Below are 18,144 nucleotides of genomic sequence, written 5' to 3'. Positions count from 1 at the left end.
CTATCTATCTATCTATCTATCTATCTATCTATCTATCTATCTATCTATCTATCTATCTATCCTTATTTTATCATATTTTGTGTTTGTTAAAACACCCTCCATAGAAAAATGACCCCAAATACTTACTACAAAATGGCTGCCTGAAATACCTACTCGAAAGTTTTACTTGTTGCGGTCCTAAAAATTCCATCACCAGGTTGTTGTGTTGCTCCACGAAAGTGGAGCAGTAAAGTGTTGCAGGTTTCATGTGCTAGGACAGAGATATATTTCTGCTTGTATTATTTCTGTGTTTCATATGTCAGGCTGCCATTTGCAAATTGTTCAAAAACTGGAGCAGCTACAAGAGAGAGTTGGATTACCAACTGGGACTAAGCAAATGTTTTTCATACACTGGACAAAGATATCCTTGAGTGGGTTATTGCTCCCACTTACTCTACTAGACAGAGCTAGGAATAGCTGTCACATAGGAATATCCCTTGCGGGAGAGAGTCCTTTCTAGTTTTCCTCCTTAACTCACCAGCAGGGCACAGGTAGAGCTCCAGCTGGTTTTTCATGCCTTCTTTCCTTTCCTAAAAATCTCCAAATAATTTTATTTTGCCCCCTTCTGTTTTGTCCTCCCTCACCTACTCCCATCCACCTCCATTCTTAGAGTAAAGATAGTTGAGGTGGAAAATTGTCATAGAGCACAATATTGAGCTTTAGATCCAGAATTCTCTCTTGGTCAGGGAAGATTTTCTGTGCACTGGCAAAGAGGCAGCAGAGGGAAGCAAGGCATACATTCAGCCAGTACCTCACTGGAATGGAGACATACTGGATTACATCTCCAATTGGTTTTTTTCCCTGTTTGGTTTGTAACATCTTGCCTGATGAAGAAGCCCATGGTGCTTCAAAAGCTTGCAACAAGTATATTGTGCATTTTGTTTGGCCAATAAAGGTATCACTGATGGAATTTTGTTTGTATTTGTTAAATGGCCAACACAGCTACCTCTGCATGTATTCAGCCAGTAGTTCTTGAAGTTACAAGAACACTGAGTGTGAAACTTTTCAAAATGATCAGAGTTTTAATAGTCTTGTGTCCTGCTCCAAAATGTCTGGCTTGAAGAGAGGCTTAGCCAGTATTAAGGATAAGTGAATAAAACAAAGATATAGCCCTGTGCGTCTGTAAAATCAGTATGTAGAGAGATCTTGCAGCACCTTTTGAGAGTAACAGAGAAAGAAGTTGATAGCATGAGCTTTCATAGACTTCAGCCTACTTCCTCAGATGCATGTTTTGCATGTGAGAATGAAGTAAAACAGTCCAATATACATGGTAGAATTCAAAGATATAGCTGTGTTTGTCTCAGTATGTCAACTAGACTGTAGAATCAGTATGTAGAGAGATCTTGCAGCACCTTTGAGACTAGGTTAAAGAAAGAAGTTGGCGGCATGAGCTTACGTAACTTAAGTCTACTTCCAAATGACCAAATACATCTGAGGAAGAAGACTTAAGTCTAGGAAAGCTTGTGCTTCCAACTTTCAGTTTGTCTCAAAGATTCTACAAGGTCTCTCTTTACACAAATAAAACGAGGAAAGGGTAGAAACCTGGGACAAGAAAGCTGTTGCAAGTTTTTCTTCTCTATCCTGCTTGGAGAGCTCAGCCGCTTTTGCTTCTGCTCTCTGGCCTCCTTCTCCAGTCTGCCAAGGGCAGAGAAGAGCATCATCCCCTGCACCGCTCTTAAGCTGTGTCCCAGGAGGGTAGAGATTGGCTAGTGGTGAGCTCTTGGGCTGCTGTAAGAAGGAAGTGGTTCTTTTAGATAGCTATTAATAGACTACATCTGAGAAGCAGATCCATTGTGTCTTGTATTATCTTCTTCCCAGCCCACCTCCAAGTCCTTTGGACTAGACCCAGTGTTATGAGGAAAAGAAATTCAGATCAATTGCCCTTGCTGTGTTGTTTGTTTCTCCTTTTGCTTTGTACAACCAAAGCAGCTCTCTTCTCCAATGTAAAAGTCTTGTCCTTGTAGCACAAAAGCCAAACTGATCTCCCTGATCATGCACTATAGGTCAGTCAGGTACCTTTCAGATATTTGAGGCTGCAGCTCTTATAATTTCTAACAGCTGGGACTGATAAGGATTGTATTCTAGAAAATCTAGAAAACCTCAGAGGAGGAGGGTGCTCTTGGTAAAGGGAGAGGGAGAGTGAATTTGCAACAGATACACAGTGTGAACCAGTGGATGGGTTGTTGCTTCTGAGAGTGCTATTTCATGTATTGTGCCAAGTGACTAAGCTGTGTTTTCAGCTTCAGCTCTCTGCTGTGAAATGGGATGAGCAGTAGTGCACCTTGTAAGATTGCTGATTTCTATATCTGGAAGAGGTTGTTGTTGTTATTATTATTATTATTATTATTATTATTATTATTATTATTATTATTATTTTAATTTCAAGGATAACTAAGCAGAAGAACTAATCACTGAAACTGGATATAGCTGCTGCAGTTCTGCTTCTTGTTCTGCAAATTCCTGTGAAATAGCTTTAGTCTTCATTTTTTCCTCCCATCACTAACTTATTTACCCACTTACACACACAAATGCATGGACAACATGTGTGTCCCTGTGTGACCAGTCATTGTTTTGCCAGTTCACAGGTAAGGCTGTGCCTTGTCCAGTCTCCAGTTTTTGAAGTGCTGCTACATAGAAGAGGACTGTGCAGAGCAGTCTAAGTGTGAATTACTATTTTAATTTCATTTGATTTAACCAGGCTGATTTTCTTTGTGTTTTCTAGCTGCACAAAAGGCTCGGGAGCAATTTGAAGAGGTAGAGAAGTCCCTGAAAGAAATGGAGGACTCAATCAGGTAAACCTATGGACTAAATGCTGCAACTCTTCAAGGGTGTGGTGAGTTTCCGTGGAGAAGGAGGAGCATCAGCCTATACATCTTTGCATATTTTTTGTACATTCCTGACACATTTTAATTATCTTTCCATCCACCCTCAGTAAAATATGTCCAGGTATGCTTTGGGGACAGCCAGCAAGCTGCTGTTTTTAGTACAAGCCCTTTGATGGACATATTTTCAATCTGATCAGATCAGTGTGGTCTGTTGAGTCTTTTGCATGCTTTTGACCAAATCACCGTGTGACTTGTGACACTGTGAGAGATGGCTGGGAAGACTGAAATGGCTGTCTTGTTAATATATTGTACTTATGCCCAAATATAGAAAAATTTTGGAGCCAGCCTTTGTAAAAAGACTAGGTTGCAGGGCAGAAGGAAGAAGCCCCTCTTTCTCAGGTTCATCTCTTGCTTTCCTGCTTTAGCAAGCAAGCTCATTTGACTTTTTCAAATATCTTTAAAGCCTGGTTTTGCAGTGCAGTGGCACAACTGGTCGGTCCCCTACGTGTTGTTTGCATGGCCTAAAAGGGTCAGTTATTCCAGATTAACTTTTCTGTCTCATAAGGGCTTCCTAGAGACTAAGACAGAAGTAGGAATTGTTTGGCCTTGCGATCTTGGCAGTCCAGTGGATCTCCCAATGCCTGTAGTGACCCAAAAAATATTTGACTAACCTAACACTTTTTTGCCAAAAAAATCCATTCAGATCTCAGTAATTTCACTTAGGTGTGCTATTCTGTCTCTCCCAGCTCCAAAATGAAACTCCAAAACTGCAGCTGCAGTTGTAGGGTGTGAGCCTCTGGAGGTCCTGAGGAGCCCCAAAGGTGCGGCATGACCTTCCAGGCTCTGAGACGTGCCCAACCTTGATCTATGTCAGTTAAGACTTCATGACTCATTCTTCCTGTCGTGTGCGTCTGAGGGGCCTCTGCTAGCCCATCCCTCTCAGTCCAGTTGCATTATCATGTGAAGTTTTTGCAGTGAACCAAAAAATATTGGTCTTACTTAGTCTTAGCTTATGGATAGCTGATGATTTAATTCCTTGCTAGCCTGGTCTTATTTGAATATCAGTAAAATCCAAGGGACAGACCTAATCGCTTAACCTGCTGCGGCCTCTTTTTTTGTGGGGTAGGGAATGTAGATGACCCAGTGTGACCCATACCATTTGCTAGTCCCTTAAACAAATTCTCCTTGGATCCTGCCGGACCTCTCTCTGCTTGACAAGACCCTGCTTTCCTCTCTCACATTCTTCCCTTCTAGCTTGTAACAATGACATTTGTGCCCTTGGCTAGCTGTTCCCATGGTGTTCCCCAGGCACCCAGCAATTTGGATGGAAAGCACCCTATTTTGCAGTGGGTTGAGGAAGCCATATTATTTCCATAGTCTCTCAGGTGGGGAAGGGGAGGGTCTCTTTCCAGGACCCTTTTCATTGTCGTGGACCTAAGCCACAGAGCCCCCTTCCCTTCGCATCTCCTTTCCACCTGGCCACCCACCCTCCAGGCCTGGACAAGAATGGGTCTCCTTTCCCCCACTTTTATTTATGGGAGCTCAGCATGATGGATGTTTAAGGTCCCAAGTGTTAAGATGTGACTGCTGTGGAGGGTCACAAGGTGGCTGTCCCCAATTTAAGGGTTAGAAGTAGGAGCTTTCAAAATGCATCCCCTACTCTTGGCATTTCCAACAGCTGCCTGCTACCTTAATGCAGCTCAGCTTGTATGTTGGTTTCCAGCTTCCCCTTAAAAACGAGTTTGGGGTGGGGAGTACACTGCTTCGGCTCCATTTGCCATTCAAATTGTATCTCCTTCTCCCCCCCCCCCCCCCCCCCCCCGCTCTGGTCCCAGCTGGGGGAAGGGAGAAGGGGAGAAGCCAAAAATAATTTCAAGCTGTGTCCTATTGATCGCATACATAATTATTGTCATAATCACGCCACTCCTGAGCTCTTAGGCTGGGAGGGCTGATGAAGGAAGCAGATGGGAGACCTCGGCATGCTTAGCTTGGCTGACCTTGGTGACAAGCACTTCATTTAGTTCGGGGGGAGGGCTTATTTTGCTGGTTTTGTCCTTTTCTCTATGAGTTAAAGATGCACAAAGCCAGATGCATTTGCGACCCTAAATGGAGCTTGTGGGTTGGTAATTTTTGGCCATGCTTTAAGTTTACAGCCTTAGTTTTAGCTGTAAACTATTCTATAACTGTGCCCAGTCTGCTTATTCTTATCTAAAGCTTAGAAATTTTAGGGTTAAGTCACCAGGGAGCATTTCTGAAGAGCGGGATATAAATATATACAGTGGGCCCTTGGTATCCACTGGAGTTTGGTTCCAGGACCTCCTGTGGATAGCAAAATCAGTGGATGTTCAAGTCCCATTAAATACAATTGATAGTAAAATGGTATCCCTTATATAAAATGTCATAATCAAGGTTTGCTTTTTGGGATTTATGTATTTTTCATAATATTTTCAAGCTGAGGATACAGTACTTGAATCCATGGATAAAAAAGTCCATGGATATGGAGGGCTGACTAGTATAATAAATAAAAACTAGAAGTTCCTAGAATCCTCCCAGCCATCATTGGACGTTGCTGGTTGATGTGCGCTAGAAGTTGTAGTTTTTTTCTAAAAATAAAAATCCAACCTCTGCTCTTTTTATTATTTTGCTCTTTACTCTGTTTCATCCTGAGAAGGACTGTGCTTGCAAATGAATGCAAGAACCCAGATTTCTTGTGATCCTGAGCATTGGTCACACCAACAAGTCAGTTGTTTCTGTAGAGAAGTCTGTGAATCATTTTCTTTGCCCATTGGACAATCTAACCAAAGAAAGCCCCCCCTGGAGGGGAATGTGTTTTGAAATAATGTGTAACACTGTCATGTTAGTAAGGAAATATAGATCCAGAAAACTAGCTATAAAGAACTTATTTGAATCTGTCTTAAATATATTTCCACCCACCTCAAGCCATGGGAGATTTCTCTTGTATGAACCTGCCTGTAATATTTTGTTACCCATACATCTGCAAACCTATAAATACATTGTTTTTAAAAGTCTTTCATTTTCAGACTACATAAATGAAACAGATTAAATCTGTAAAAATGCCACTTATTCTTGTCACAGTATGTACTCTTCTGTGTGTAGACTTTGGAGGCTTCTTGTGCATAATGGGTACTTAGGCCTAGAGGCAATGAATTTTTTAAGTCCAAAGTTACAGATTCCCCATGGTCTTCCATCAAGGGTAGACCTGCTCTTTGAGCACCTTAGTTGAAGGGCAGGATGGGGTCTGTCCCTAGAACATGAATCCATCAACAGGCTTGAATCCATGGGTCCTGCAAGACTGCATTTCTGTAGTAGCTTCTCATTTCTCAATAGGACAGGTCTAGCATTCTTTAACCCATAAATGTTTCTGTGAGCAATTTTCTTTCCAGAGGTTTTCAAGAGACATGTTTGCTGTTCTGACAATTAAGACTGATCTATTGAGAGTGGGCTTGAGTCTTTAAGGTCCTGCAAAATCCTGTTTGTTTATCCAGGCAAAATTATTAAACTGCTTCGGTTCTAGCTAGTGTTGCTCTGTGCTCACTGTGATCTGGTAAAACTTTATCTTGACTCAGATAACAGGTGCACGGACTCCCATGACTGAGATTGCATCCACACTGCAGAAATAATCCAGTTTGACACCACTTTAAGAGCCATGTCTAAGTGCTATGGAATTCTGGAAATTGTATGTTGTGGCACCAGAGCTTTGCTCACTACAACAGTTCCCAGAAGTCTATAACATTGAGCCATGGCAGTTCAAGTGGTGTCAAACCAGTTTATTTCTGCAGTGCAGATGCAGCCTGAATGTTCTTCAGAAACTCCATCCCTGTCTCCCCTTCCCTGCTCATAGAAAACCAAGTCAGAAGAAAGCCTTGACTCCCCAGCTTTCTTCTCTGCTCCCCAGTGACTAAATTTTTCATATTCAGAGAGGCTTGGTGTTGGGGGAGGATTGTCTGGAGTACCTCGCAGTCTTGTTAAGTTGCTCTCCTTCTGCCCACTGTCTGATCTGGGGCAGGGAAGGTTCAGGTTTGCCACCTCAGGGACAGCGAGGCCTAAAACAGCAGGTGCAAAACAAGAGCCTTAATTGAAGTTCCCTTTCAAAATAGGCTCCGCATGACGTGTTTCCCACCCAGTCAGACTTCAGCTGTGATTTCAGTGCAAACAGCCCCTCCGTCCTCCAGGGAGATCTCTGGTTTGGCCCGTTAGGAAGGCTTTTAGGGGGTGGGGATGGAGAGAGGATGTGCCAGCTAAGTAAACAGCTAATGGAAGCCTGGAATAACTGCTGAGACCTGTTTTGTTGGTGTCATTTTTCAGGATGTTCTTCCCCCCCCCCCTTTGGATAGTGAAAGGCACCATTTCCTTTCTTGCAGAGGAAGGGGGGTGCTCTAAAGCAGTGGTTCCCAATCTGTGGGTCAGGACCCCTTTGGAAGTCGAACGCCTAAGACCATCGGAAAACACATATTTGCATGTAGCAATGAAAATAATTTTATGGTTGGGGGTCACCACAACATGAGGAACTGTATTAAAGGGTTGCGGCATTAGGAAGGTTGAGAACCACTGCTCTAAAGCAATTTGTTTAAGGCTTCCCACCCACCTTTTCTTCAAAGGGTCTGACTGTTCACATTTACCCATTTTTTTCTCCTTATCTTCTTATCCTTATAAGCACAGGTTGCTGCGGCTCCCTTTTCCTAGATTGGAGACTTAGTGCAGGGGCTGCGACATCAGACTGTAGACGGGGATGTCTAGTGCACACCAGGGAAGGAGAAGAGGACAGGGATGGCCTTCTGTAAAGATGAAGCAAGTTGGTTACACAGTGGAACAGAGAGGAGGAAAATGATAAGGAGGCAGACCTTCTTCCCCAAAGCTATTTTGATCTAGCTGGGTCCAAGGCAGATCCTTTATATGACAAGGAGCTTTGCATTGGGGGTGGGAAAGAGACTGAGCAAAAGAAAGATCTGTAATTAAGAGTAGCCTTGGTGACAGGGTGGTAACCATGGGACCCAGCCTCCCCACAAGTCCCTGTGTGGGGGTCCCCTGGGGCTGCAAGCAGATGATAAGGGCAAGAAACAAAGGCATCTGCTGAACAAAGAGCTAGGCAGAGGGTATTGATCCCTGACACAGACCAGGCCTGCCTTCTACCAGTGAGAGGGTTTTGTGATGGGGGGCAGGGGTTGATGCCAGGTTAATGTTTGACCCCTTGATGGTGACTGAAGCAAAAGGGCTCTCTAAGCTGTGCAGTGTTGGCAATTGAAGAGGAGCTGCCACTCACTGGTTGAACACAAATGGCAGCTTCAAGAGAGCTCTCACCCGATGTAGATCAACCTGGGTGAGATGAACCGTTGGTGTGGTTCAGTGTAAGGCATACAGGCTATTGATAAAAAAATCAAAGAGTTTGTGAAAATTCTGTCACCCAGGTATCCCATCCCTTGTTTGCCTTTAATCCCTCCTTAGAATACACACATTCCACAAAGGCATCCCTTGAATGCTGCAGTCCTTCCTTCTCCTTCCACATCCCTGCTGTTAATTCCCTTCTCTACATGTGTTCCCTCTTTCCATTAGGAACTGCCAGGGTAGCAAAAAGCAGTAAGAAGCAGCTGAGAGACTGCTGGTTGTCCTCCATTGGCACTTTGGTCCCTGCTCTTTCTTACCCAAACCATGTTTGTTCCCATCATCTTGTTCATATTTTGAGACTTACATTAAATAGAAGGAACTCTATAAAGTAATAGGAACACACCCTTAAGATCTAGAGGTCCATAGCCTCCTCCCCTCCTTTTTGGTTTTTAGGGAATGTCAAGTGAGAAAAAGGCTGGAAGATTAACATTTTGCTTTCTGACTAAAATAACTTTTTTTCAATTAAATGGCTGCAGCAACATTCCTGCACCCATTAGGCTTAAATGCCCTGTTATCCTTGTCTCTGTAGTTTCCCCTTTAACTGCATCTTTCTTTTCTTTCCAGGAGCCTGGAGAAAGAGATTTCATTTGATTTTGGACCTCATGGAGAATTTTCATATCTGTACGGCCAATGCTATGAACTCACCACAAATGAGTAGGTGCCCCAAACTCTCGCCTAATGTGTTTCTTCTGGCATGTGGATCTCCTTTGACATTTGGAGCATTTCCTTCTGGTTCTGTGTTTCACTTCACAAGTGCCAAAATGCAGAAAGTGATGACTCAGATGGTGACCTTTGCAAGGCCAGCCCTACCATTAGGCCAAATGAAAACATCTAAATGATGTGGAAAGGCAGCAAGTTCTTGGCAACTTATTTTGTTCTGTATTTTGACTGCAAGGGATCAGGAGTGGTGTTAGAGGGATTTTCTGGCCGCTAAGCCAGAAGGATATGGCTGTCCTTGGATACTCTCCCTCTTGGATTGGTCAGGTGCAGATGCTTCATTTGCTGCTCTGGCCTTGACCTTCTTGGTTATGATCAGTGATTAATAATGGGAAGATGATGCAGATTTCTCCCAAGATCCTGCTTTCTGTTGCTTTATAGCTTAGCAAAACCCTTTAGTTGATGGCTAACTCTTAGCAGCAGCATGGTGGAAATGAGATCAGAATTGACACTGGAAGGGGTTGGAAAGAGCTGGAATCTGAGTTTAGATTTAGAGGAGATAAGACTGCTTTAAAACTGTTTTTGAGTATGTGCAGCAAAGTAGCTTCCCACAGCATATTGTTTAGTTGTCAGCTCTGATTCCATCTGACCCATTGTCTTGGTCAGTGGGCAGGATAGCTTTGAAGGAGCAGCATAATGATACAATCTTTTAGACCTAGTGCGTGATCTCACAGCTAGCATCTTCAGACTGCAAGCCAAAAATGCAGCCACTGGATGTTTGTGGTTTAAGGAGGCACACAGAAGACTTCTCAGGCAACCCTAGTGTGCAAAAATGCATTTACTCAAGGCTGGGAGTTTTATAAGAGGAAAGCCCAGTTCCAGATCATTAAAGTCTTGAATGGTAGAAATACTAAGCCCCCAGTGTGACCTCCAGAATATATTGAGCAAAGGAGTTCCCTTGAAGTCCCAAGCTGGTCACCCCAAGATGAATCCCACGTGAGTGCTGACATCCCCAGTTTGATGTTCTGCATCTCATTCTGCATGGTTTGTTAATTGTTTAGGGCACAGGTCAGTGAAAAGTGGCCCATGGGCCACATACAGCACCCAAGGCCATTTTAAAAAAATCAGCATTTTTCAAGCCCTTTGTAGGGTGGGGTGGAGGCATTCCCTTCATGTTTTAGGGGCCCAGGAGAAGCCGTTTCTGAAACATGAAGTGAACAGGAAGTGACTTCTGTTCATTTTCTCTTGTTAACAAAGGTTTGAATGCCCCCAGTGTCCCCTAGAGGGGATTTGATGGCAAAAATCTGAATAGCAACAATTGTATGGAAGGGTTCTACTGCAACAACAGAAGGGGCACAAATGAAGAAATGTAGTCAGGAGAAAGTAGTTTAGGGAAGAAGTGTGTAGGGTGTGTGTGTCAGGGTTCAGCTTTCTTTATTTCAGCTCTGTACTCATCCTTTAGATAAGACTCCTTGTTTTCTGGGTAATTAGTGGTAGATCTGGGCTTTCCTACATGACAGCTAGTTTGGCACCCAGGGGCCTTCTTTTTCCTAAGCCAGAAGGATTGAAGAATCATGTCAGGGCGAGTGCCAGTAGAGAAGGCATCTTGCTTCCTTTGGTGCCGTCATGTGGACCCTTCTTCCTTGGATCTCAGCTGTGAAAAACAACAACAATCGCAACACCCCCAAACCTTTCTGCATAGATCTTCTGGCATGTCATACTTTTCTAACTTAAAAGGAATAAAGGAGATTATTACCAATATTTTAAGATGCAATTTTAAGAGACAAAACTAGACCTTTGGTTTTCAGGCAGGGAATCAGCTCTTGCAAAATGCCATTATGGTGTCTCAAGTGGAAGTGTTTTTTGGAAATGAGCCTGGCAATCAGGAATCCAGCAGTCGTTTTCAAGAGTGGCAGATGAAAACAAGCCTCCTACCCCTACTTTGACAGAGTGTCCTACAGCCATCCTGGAGGCAGGATTCCCATGGGAGTCTTGAGCCCAGATGAGAATCCTGTCCACCCTTCTTGTTGATCTGCTATGTTATGCATGTGGATCTGTCCCCATTCATCTAGCCCTCAGGCACACAGTGGCTTCTTAGGAAAAAAACAGCAATAACCGTTGAATGTAAAAAAACAAAAACAGAAATGCATGCGGTCAGTGACTTACAAGATCCGGATGGCTTTTTCAGGCTGATGTCTTGCTATTATTCCATTCCTCATGCTTTTGAAATTTGCCCCTCTATAAGGGTGAGCGCATACAAGCATAGGATTCTGTTTTTCTGTCCTCTGCTAGCTTTGGCAGGTTCAGCAGTGACTCCTCAACTTAGGAACACTGGCCATATACGCTTTTAAAGCAGACAGTGGCAGAGACAACTCAGCAATCTTTGTCTCTTGCTGACTCTGACCTCTTAGCAAAGAGATGGTGTACTCTTTGTACAAGTGATAGCACTGAGACTCAGTACTAGTATTTGCCTAGTTGCGAGAAGAGGGAACAAATGAATTCCCAAGAATGGGGATCCCTTTGATAAAGGAAAGGCTGCCATGATCAGGAAAGCTCAGTATTTGCTTTTTGGAGGTTGCTTTTGGGTGATGTGAATGGTATGGTGACAAGAACCATGGACATAGAGAATGGAAATGTCACTTTTGGGGGACTACAGCCCGTAGAATACTTACCCAGCACAGCTACTGGTCATGCTTGCTACAGATTCAAGGAATTTTATTCCAAAAAAGAACATTTCCAGGCTGTGCAATAAGAGACTGGAAACTGTGTTCATAAGTTCACTCGTTGCCCATTCTAATGCTGGTTTCTCAGCCATTAGTGGATACTACTGAGGCATTTTCAGTTCTTCTGCATTTCTGATTTTTAGAATCATTCTGTTGCTTTTAAATGGGAAAACATGCCTAGGGTCTATACAGATGGGCACCATCCAGCCGCCCCCGTACTGGCTGGATCAGTGCCACAGCAGCACCAATCCGCTCCCTGTAGGGAGCAAAAAGAAGCCGCCTCAAGCAGCTTCCTGGAAGGGGCGTCATAAGTACCATGGCACGGCGTCATGACACCCCTTCCATGCTGCACTGTTTGGGAGCCCTGGTGGTGCAGTGGGTAAATGCCTGTACTGCAGCCACTCACTCAAAACCACAAGGTTGCGAGTTCAAGACCAGCAAAAGGGCTCAAGCTTGACTCAGGCTTGCATCCTTCCAAGGTCGCTAAAATGAGTACCCAGATTGTTGGGGCAAATTAGCTTACAGTTGTAAACCGCTTAGACACTGCTTAGGCGGCATGAAGTGGTATATAAATGAAGCTTGTTTGAGGCCTGTGCAGCATCATAGTGTGCCCCGTGTGGATGGGCACATGCCAAAATGACGCACAGGTGGCGCGGTGAGGGCTTGGAGCGTGGGGACACTCAGACCTCACCCCATGCACAGGCCAGTCCTTTCCACTAGTCTGGTGAGCTACTCAGTCTCATCCATTCCTGAATCCCTACATTTGACCACAGAAGCTAGATGCTAGATCAGGAGCCTGGTTACTCTCCTGCTGACATGTTTCAGGTTCCTTTTAATCTGAGTGGCCTCATCAATGTGCTAGGTGAAGACATTTTGTTCTGAGCACCACTGCTTTAGAAATCTAGTCTGTAGGTTTGATTACAAGGTCTACCAAATGTATGACAGGAGTTCATGAGTCTCTTCTTTGCTCTTTCTTTTTCCCAGATACATTTATCGTCTCTGCCCATTTAACAGAGTGTCCCAGAAACCGAAGCATGGTGGCTCAGAGACCAGCCTTGGGTAAGAGGCTCTGCTACTCTCACTTAGTTCCAGGAACAAGGGTCTGGTACCCATGCTGCTCATAGCAACCAGAGGTCCCCTCCTGCCTGAGCTGTGGAATCTACAGGCTTACCTTCAGCCCTGAGCTCACTGGGCACGTCAGATTCTTGGCTTAGTACCTGCCTAATCCCACCTGCACTTTAGCAATGATAATACTGGCCTACCATGCAGGCCTGTTTTAATGCTTGTGCCATGTTAACATAACACAACATATGGCCAAGCACCATATAAATGCTAAGTATGGGCCATTAAAGACTGGTGCTTTGCACCGCCCTCAGCCTGAACTAGGGGTGCGCGGGGTGAGAGTGTTTACATGCTCAGCAGCCCTACTGCTCACCCTGGGCGCCATCTTGGCATGCCCCTGTACAGATGGGGCATGCCATGATGACATCCATGTAGCACAGCATCCAAACAGCGCTACATGGATGTCATCATCACGTGTGGGTGTGCCAATGGAGCCCCGTGCGCACCCTAAAAAGAACCCACTGGGAACAGGTTCTTTTTAGGCCTCCCAGAGGCCGCAACGTTTGGTTGGTGCAGTCTCCATCTGGGACAGAAAGGGACGGCATTCCCCCCCCCTTCTGCCAGTCTGTATCCCCCCTATGTTTAGTTTGATTGTGGATCGTAACATTCCTCCTGAACCTCAGCTGGGATAAGAATATCTTTCCCAGTGAATCTGATCAAATTCTTTTAAAAATAAAAATGTAGCCCTATTCTCTCATCTTGTGAAAACTGACATCTCCTTGATGGCAAGCTGCCCTGAAATGTATTTCTCCTTAAGGCATGAAGGGATGGGGTGGCATTAATTCCATTCTCCTTCCACCCCCTGGGCCTCCAGAGTATTCTTAGGACAAGAGCTGTTATGAGTACTCTTACTTACCTTGCTTCCCTTTCAGCACATGGGGTTCATGGACTGGTTCAGAGGATAATAAATTCAGTGTCATGAAATATGAACATGGGACGGGCTGCTGGCAGGGCCCCAACCGATCCACCACAGTGAGTTCTATGGGAAGGCTGGATTGGATAGCTTGCATTTGAAAATGCTATCTCACAGAAATGATACCTATTGCAATACAAAAACTGTGTGCATAGTTTGTATTCCAAAGCATGCTCATGGAGATCACTGGTAAGGAAGGAAACCACAGGGATACCAATTCAGCACAACAGGTGTAGTTAGGATGGTGCAAGTGCAAAGCCTGGTCAATTAGTTGTTAGAATATTTTGTTAACAGTTTGGGCTGGGCTGGGCTGGGCTGATGAATGTTGCAGAAGGCAGCTAGAGGACCATAACCATGCGCAGGTGAGCTAGCATTGCCTTGCAGACTTCAACTGATAAAGAGTTTTCTTTGGGCTAAAATTCTGGCTCAGACTGAGATGGTGTGCTGGAAGAGTTTCCCCTTCATTCAAAATAGGACAGCGACTTGCAGTAGGGTTGGCTCTTTTTCAGTCAGAAGCTTGTTAGTTTCTTTAAATCAGCTTTTTGAGCTGCCTGAAACTTTTGGTTGTGTTGTGAAGAAATGGCAGTAGGAGGGAAGGAAGATTATTCCTGAAACGATAGGATAAGGGAGATGAATCTTTGGTTGGAGGCAGAGGTGAAGCCCTCTGGGTCTGGACATTCATTGATGCTTAAAAGTAAAGGGATTTATTCCTGTGCAATGGCTGTAATTCTAAGCATACTTATACAGTACAGAATACTACCTAATTGTAACAGTTGGGAACATTTTGACACTTTTCCATTAAAGGTTATTCCTACTTTATGACCAACTAAACTGTTATTCTTCACATTCAGCATGATGGGAAAAAGTCAAAGTTTTCAAAGTGAAAGAAAGCAACCAACGAAAAAGTTGTTTTTGCATCTGGGTCATGGACCACCTAGGGACCCCAGGGAACCCCTGAACTAGCCCTTAAGGAGTTTACATACTCTGTACAACAAAACTGTTTTCCCTTGCACAACAGGTTTTCCACAGAGAATACGTTTCTCAGCAGTCCTGCTTGCAAATTAAGCCTGTGTTTATTTTTCAGTGATCAGTCACACAACACAGTATGCTAAATGCCAAATACATGAGTATTGAAAAACTTTATGGTATAATAGACATCTTTTATCACTGGGACAAGCAGCTCTGTAAAAAAAAAAAAAAAAAGCCCATGATAAGTGCATCATTTAGTTTCTTCAGTTTTCTCAGTTTCTTTTGTTCAGTGGCTATCCTTGGTGTAGTTACTTGGAAATAAAGAACGATAACAGCGGAGGGGGGGAATTACTTTCCCCACTTAGCATTCTCTATTTCACAGGGCAGTTGTGAGGATGACATGGGAAGGAAAGCATACATGCCATTGGGAAATCCTTAAAGGAAGGTGGGCTAGTTAATCAAGCCTTTTGGATCTTGAAGTAAAACAGTGATCCCATTTTTAAGAGCCCCACTGATGAAATCCATGGAAGACTGAGAGCCATTGTCGTGTTTTTTATTCCACCCAGGTGAAACTTTCATGTGGCAAGGAGACAGTGGTCACATCCACAACAGAGCCGAGTCGCTGTGAGTACTTGATGGAGTTTGTCACTCCAGCAGCCTGCCATGAGCCAAAGGACCTCAATCATGATGAACTCTGAGAGCAGGTGAGTCCATCAGCAAATCCAAACACCTTGCTCTGTCAAGGTGGGTTTTGCTAGCAACAGACATGACTGAACTGAGAAAGGAAAGGCAGCAGAAGTTCTTTATGCAGGAACTCTCCAACCTGGAGCATTAATATAGCACAGGATATTCAGTGTTCAAGAGAAACACTTTGGGACAAAACAACAACAAAACTTCATATTGATATTATGTTAGTATATATATAATGTGATTATAACTGAGAGTATACAAGACAGAAATTTTGAGGTTATGGAGGAAAGCTTGATGAGAATATCAGTCCAGTGTAAAAGGTGTGAAAGACCACATCGGGCATAATTAGGGAAGAAACTGAAAACAAATCTGTCACTATCAAACTGCCATGATAAAGATCTCTGGTGCAGCTACACTTTAAATGCTGTGTACAGTTCTGGAAAGGGGGATATTGTGGCATTGGAGATGCAAAGAGGGCAACTAAAACAGTCAAGGGCTGGAGCAACTCTCCTGTGAATCAATGTTTGGGCTGGGTTTGCTCCTTCTCTAATATTACTAGATGCCTGGATGGTGGGAGATTCAAGGCAAATAATATGGAAGAAATTCTTCACATAGAACATGTTAAACTGAAATTTACTACCACAAGATGTAATCGTGGCTGATAATTTGCAAGGATTTTAAAGGGAATTGAGCACCTTCTTGGAGATTTGGGCTGTCAGGGGCTACTAGTCATGATGGATATATATTCCCTTCAGTATCTTTCTGTAGGGAATCTGAGCAGGAAGGTGCTGTTACTTTCATGTCTCTACTGGCTGGCTTTTCATAGACTGCTGTTTATTAACAGAACACTGGCTTTTGGTCTTTCTTTTCTGGTCTCGTCCAACATGAGTCTTCATTTACTCTTAAGAACCCCTTCCCTTCCGTGAGGGTTCTGTGGCAGGGATAGGTGTGCCTTTAACTGGAGGCTAACAAAGATTGGGCTATTTAGGCAGTGGCAGTTCCTCTTCCTCTTCTCAGAGCCCATCCCTGTGTCCCTGCTTTTTTCCTTTGATTGATTGTCTGCTTTTTTGTTTTTGCAGATGTGCAGAAGCCATAACTAGTAGAGCCAGGCTCAGATCCCAGTGATTCCGAGACCCATGGCAGAATTCACCGCCTGCTCTTCTGTCCCACAGCCCACCCACATGGACTTCCCATGTTGATCCTGGCATCCCTTCCCCACTGTTAGTGCTGCTTTGCCCCAGTGGACTTCGGGGTTTTTAAATACTGGTATTTTCCTTGCCAGTCCTGCAAAGATAACTCTTTTTCTCCCCGCCCTCCTTTCTTGCTTTAGGGCACCACCTGCCATGGTCATGCACAGGACTGCAAAGCTGCCTGGCCATTTATCTTGATGGGGGAAGGCACTCTCCATCCCACACTGTTGTTTCTTTGTAGGGGAGAAGGGGGTTAAGTTCATTCAGGAGTGGTGAAGAAATCTCAGGCTGTCTTCCTGAAGTGCTTTCTTCTGCTGGACTTTTGTTCTGAGCCAGATATCTCTCAGCCTGAGAGAGTGGAGTAAGACAGGCTGGGGAAAAGAGCCTGTGTCCAGCTTGCCTCCTGCACTGACAGTCCCAGACTGTCTTTCTGTTTTATTCTAATCTGCTGTTTGGTGGTGAACTCTTTTGGAAACAAACAAACAAACATTCCCTTCCAATAAAGAAACATCTCTTGTCTATTCTGTCTCTGGAGCATAAAAAATGAGAAAAGGGGTTGCAGAGTGCAAGTGTCTGGTATTGAAGGGGTGCCACAAAATAAGGGTGGCATAACATGGCCTGTTTAGACTGACTGCACTAGGAGCAGCTGGTATGGACTGTACACACGTTTTGCCCCCCCCCCTCCGTGCCCACTGCCCCCCATAAGCAAACAGGAACTTCCTATGGAAAGCATGGCTGTGGGGATGGGATTGATGATGGGTTAGAACCAACAGGCCCTCCTCTTCTTCCTTGCTGGCTGCCCCTCTCCCCTTTGGGGACCTGGGCCTCTCTGCTCTGTGCCTCTGCTTGATAAGGGTTTGGAGGAGGGCAAAGCTGGTGCCTTTCACCTGCTCCCTTTGCTGTCTCAAAGGCTGAGCATTTCCATGACAAAAGAGGAGGCTGTGTCTCTCTCAGCCACCATTGTTTTCCATCTGAGCCCCTTTCCATAAATACAGCCTGCTGCTGGCCTGGGGCTGCCTCCATGACAAAAGGCCCCTTTGGTGACTGGTGATAGGATAGTGTGGGTTTAGAAGAGGTAAGGATGTTCAGTTGGCTTTTGTGGGGAGTATACTACCCCTATCTCCCACTTGGGTCTTTCCAGAGAGTGGGAGAAGGAGGACAGATGGTTTCCTTTCCCACCCCATAACATCATCACGTGATGTGGGCACCTTCTATTGGTGAGAGGAGGCATTAAAATATAAGCCTTTGCTCTCCATTTAGATTTATTTATTTTATTTTAAAGATTTATAACCTGCCTTTCTCCCACAATGGGATTTAATCAGTTATGTGTTTATCTCCCCTAAGTTCTTTCCTTTGGATCCAAAGATCTGATCAGTAAGGAATGGAGGGGAGGAAAATCTATGTGCCTCTTGTCCCATAAACACAGATCACTGTATTTGGGGGGGGGGGATACATTTTTTAATATCTGGGAAGTGCAAAACTGAACCATCGCTTATAGCCTAACCCACCGGCTTCCATAGACACACAAAGAAGGAACCCAAAGAGATGAAATCCACTGGTTGCTTTTTGTAGATACACAAGGAAAACATGCCTCACAACAAGGCAGTGTTGTT

At 44.3% G+C, this 18,144-nt stretch overlaps 1 protein-coding gene across 2 annotated transcripts in view; it reads left to right on the top strand.

Moving 5' to 3' along the window:
• Positions 1–17,050, top strand: part of PRKCSH (protein kinase C substrate 80K-H) — a 57,524-nt gene extending 40,474 nt beyond the window's left edge. Inside the window, exons 13-18 of one of the 2 annotated variants that reach the window (XM_042451366.1) lie at positions 2,762–2,831; positions 8,832–8,921; positions 12,632–12,706; positions 13,642–13,741; positions 15,218–15,355; positions 16,672–17,050. In XM_042451366.1, coding sequence (XP_042307300.1) covers positions 2,762–2,831; positions 8,832–8,921; positions 12,632–12,706; positions 13,642–13,741; positions 15,218–15,349 — 467 coding nt within the window. In that variant the 3' untranslated portion in view covers positions 15,350–15,355; positions 16,672–17,050. Of the gene's footprint in view, positions 1–2,761; positions 2,832–8,831; positions 8,922–12,631; positions 12,707–13,641; positions 13,742–15,217; positions 15,356–16,420 lie in introns of both variants that reach the window. The other variant, XM_042451365.1, reaches the window with a different exon arrangement.
• The last annotated feature ends 1,094 nt before the right edge of the window (positions 17,051–18,144 follow it).

The sequence above is a fragment of the Sceloporus undulatus genome, chromosome 2 (assembly GCF_019175285.1).
Source record: "Sceloporus undulatus isolate JIND9_A2432 ecotype Alabama chromosome 2, SceUnd_v1.1, whole genome shotgun sequence".
Lineage (NCBI taxonomy): Eukaryota > Metazoa > Chordata > Lepidosauria > Squamata > Phrynosomatidae > Sceloporus > Sceloporus undulatus.
Note: the sequence above shows the minus strand (reverse complement) of the source record. Positions and strands in the feature narration are given on the sequence as shown.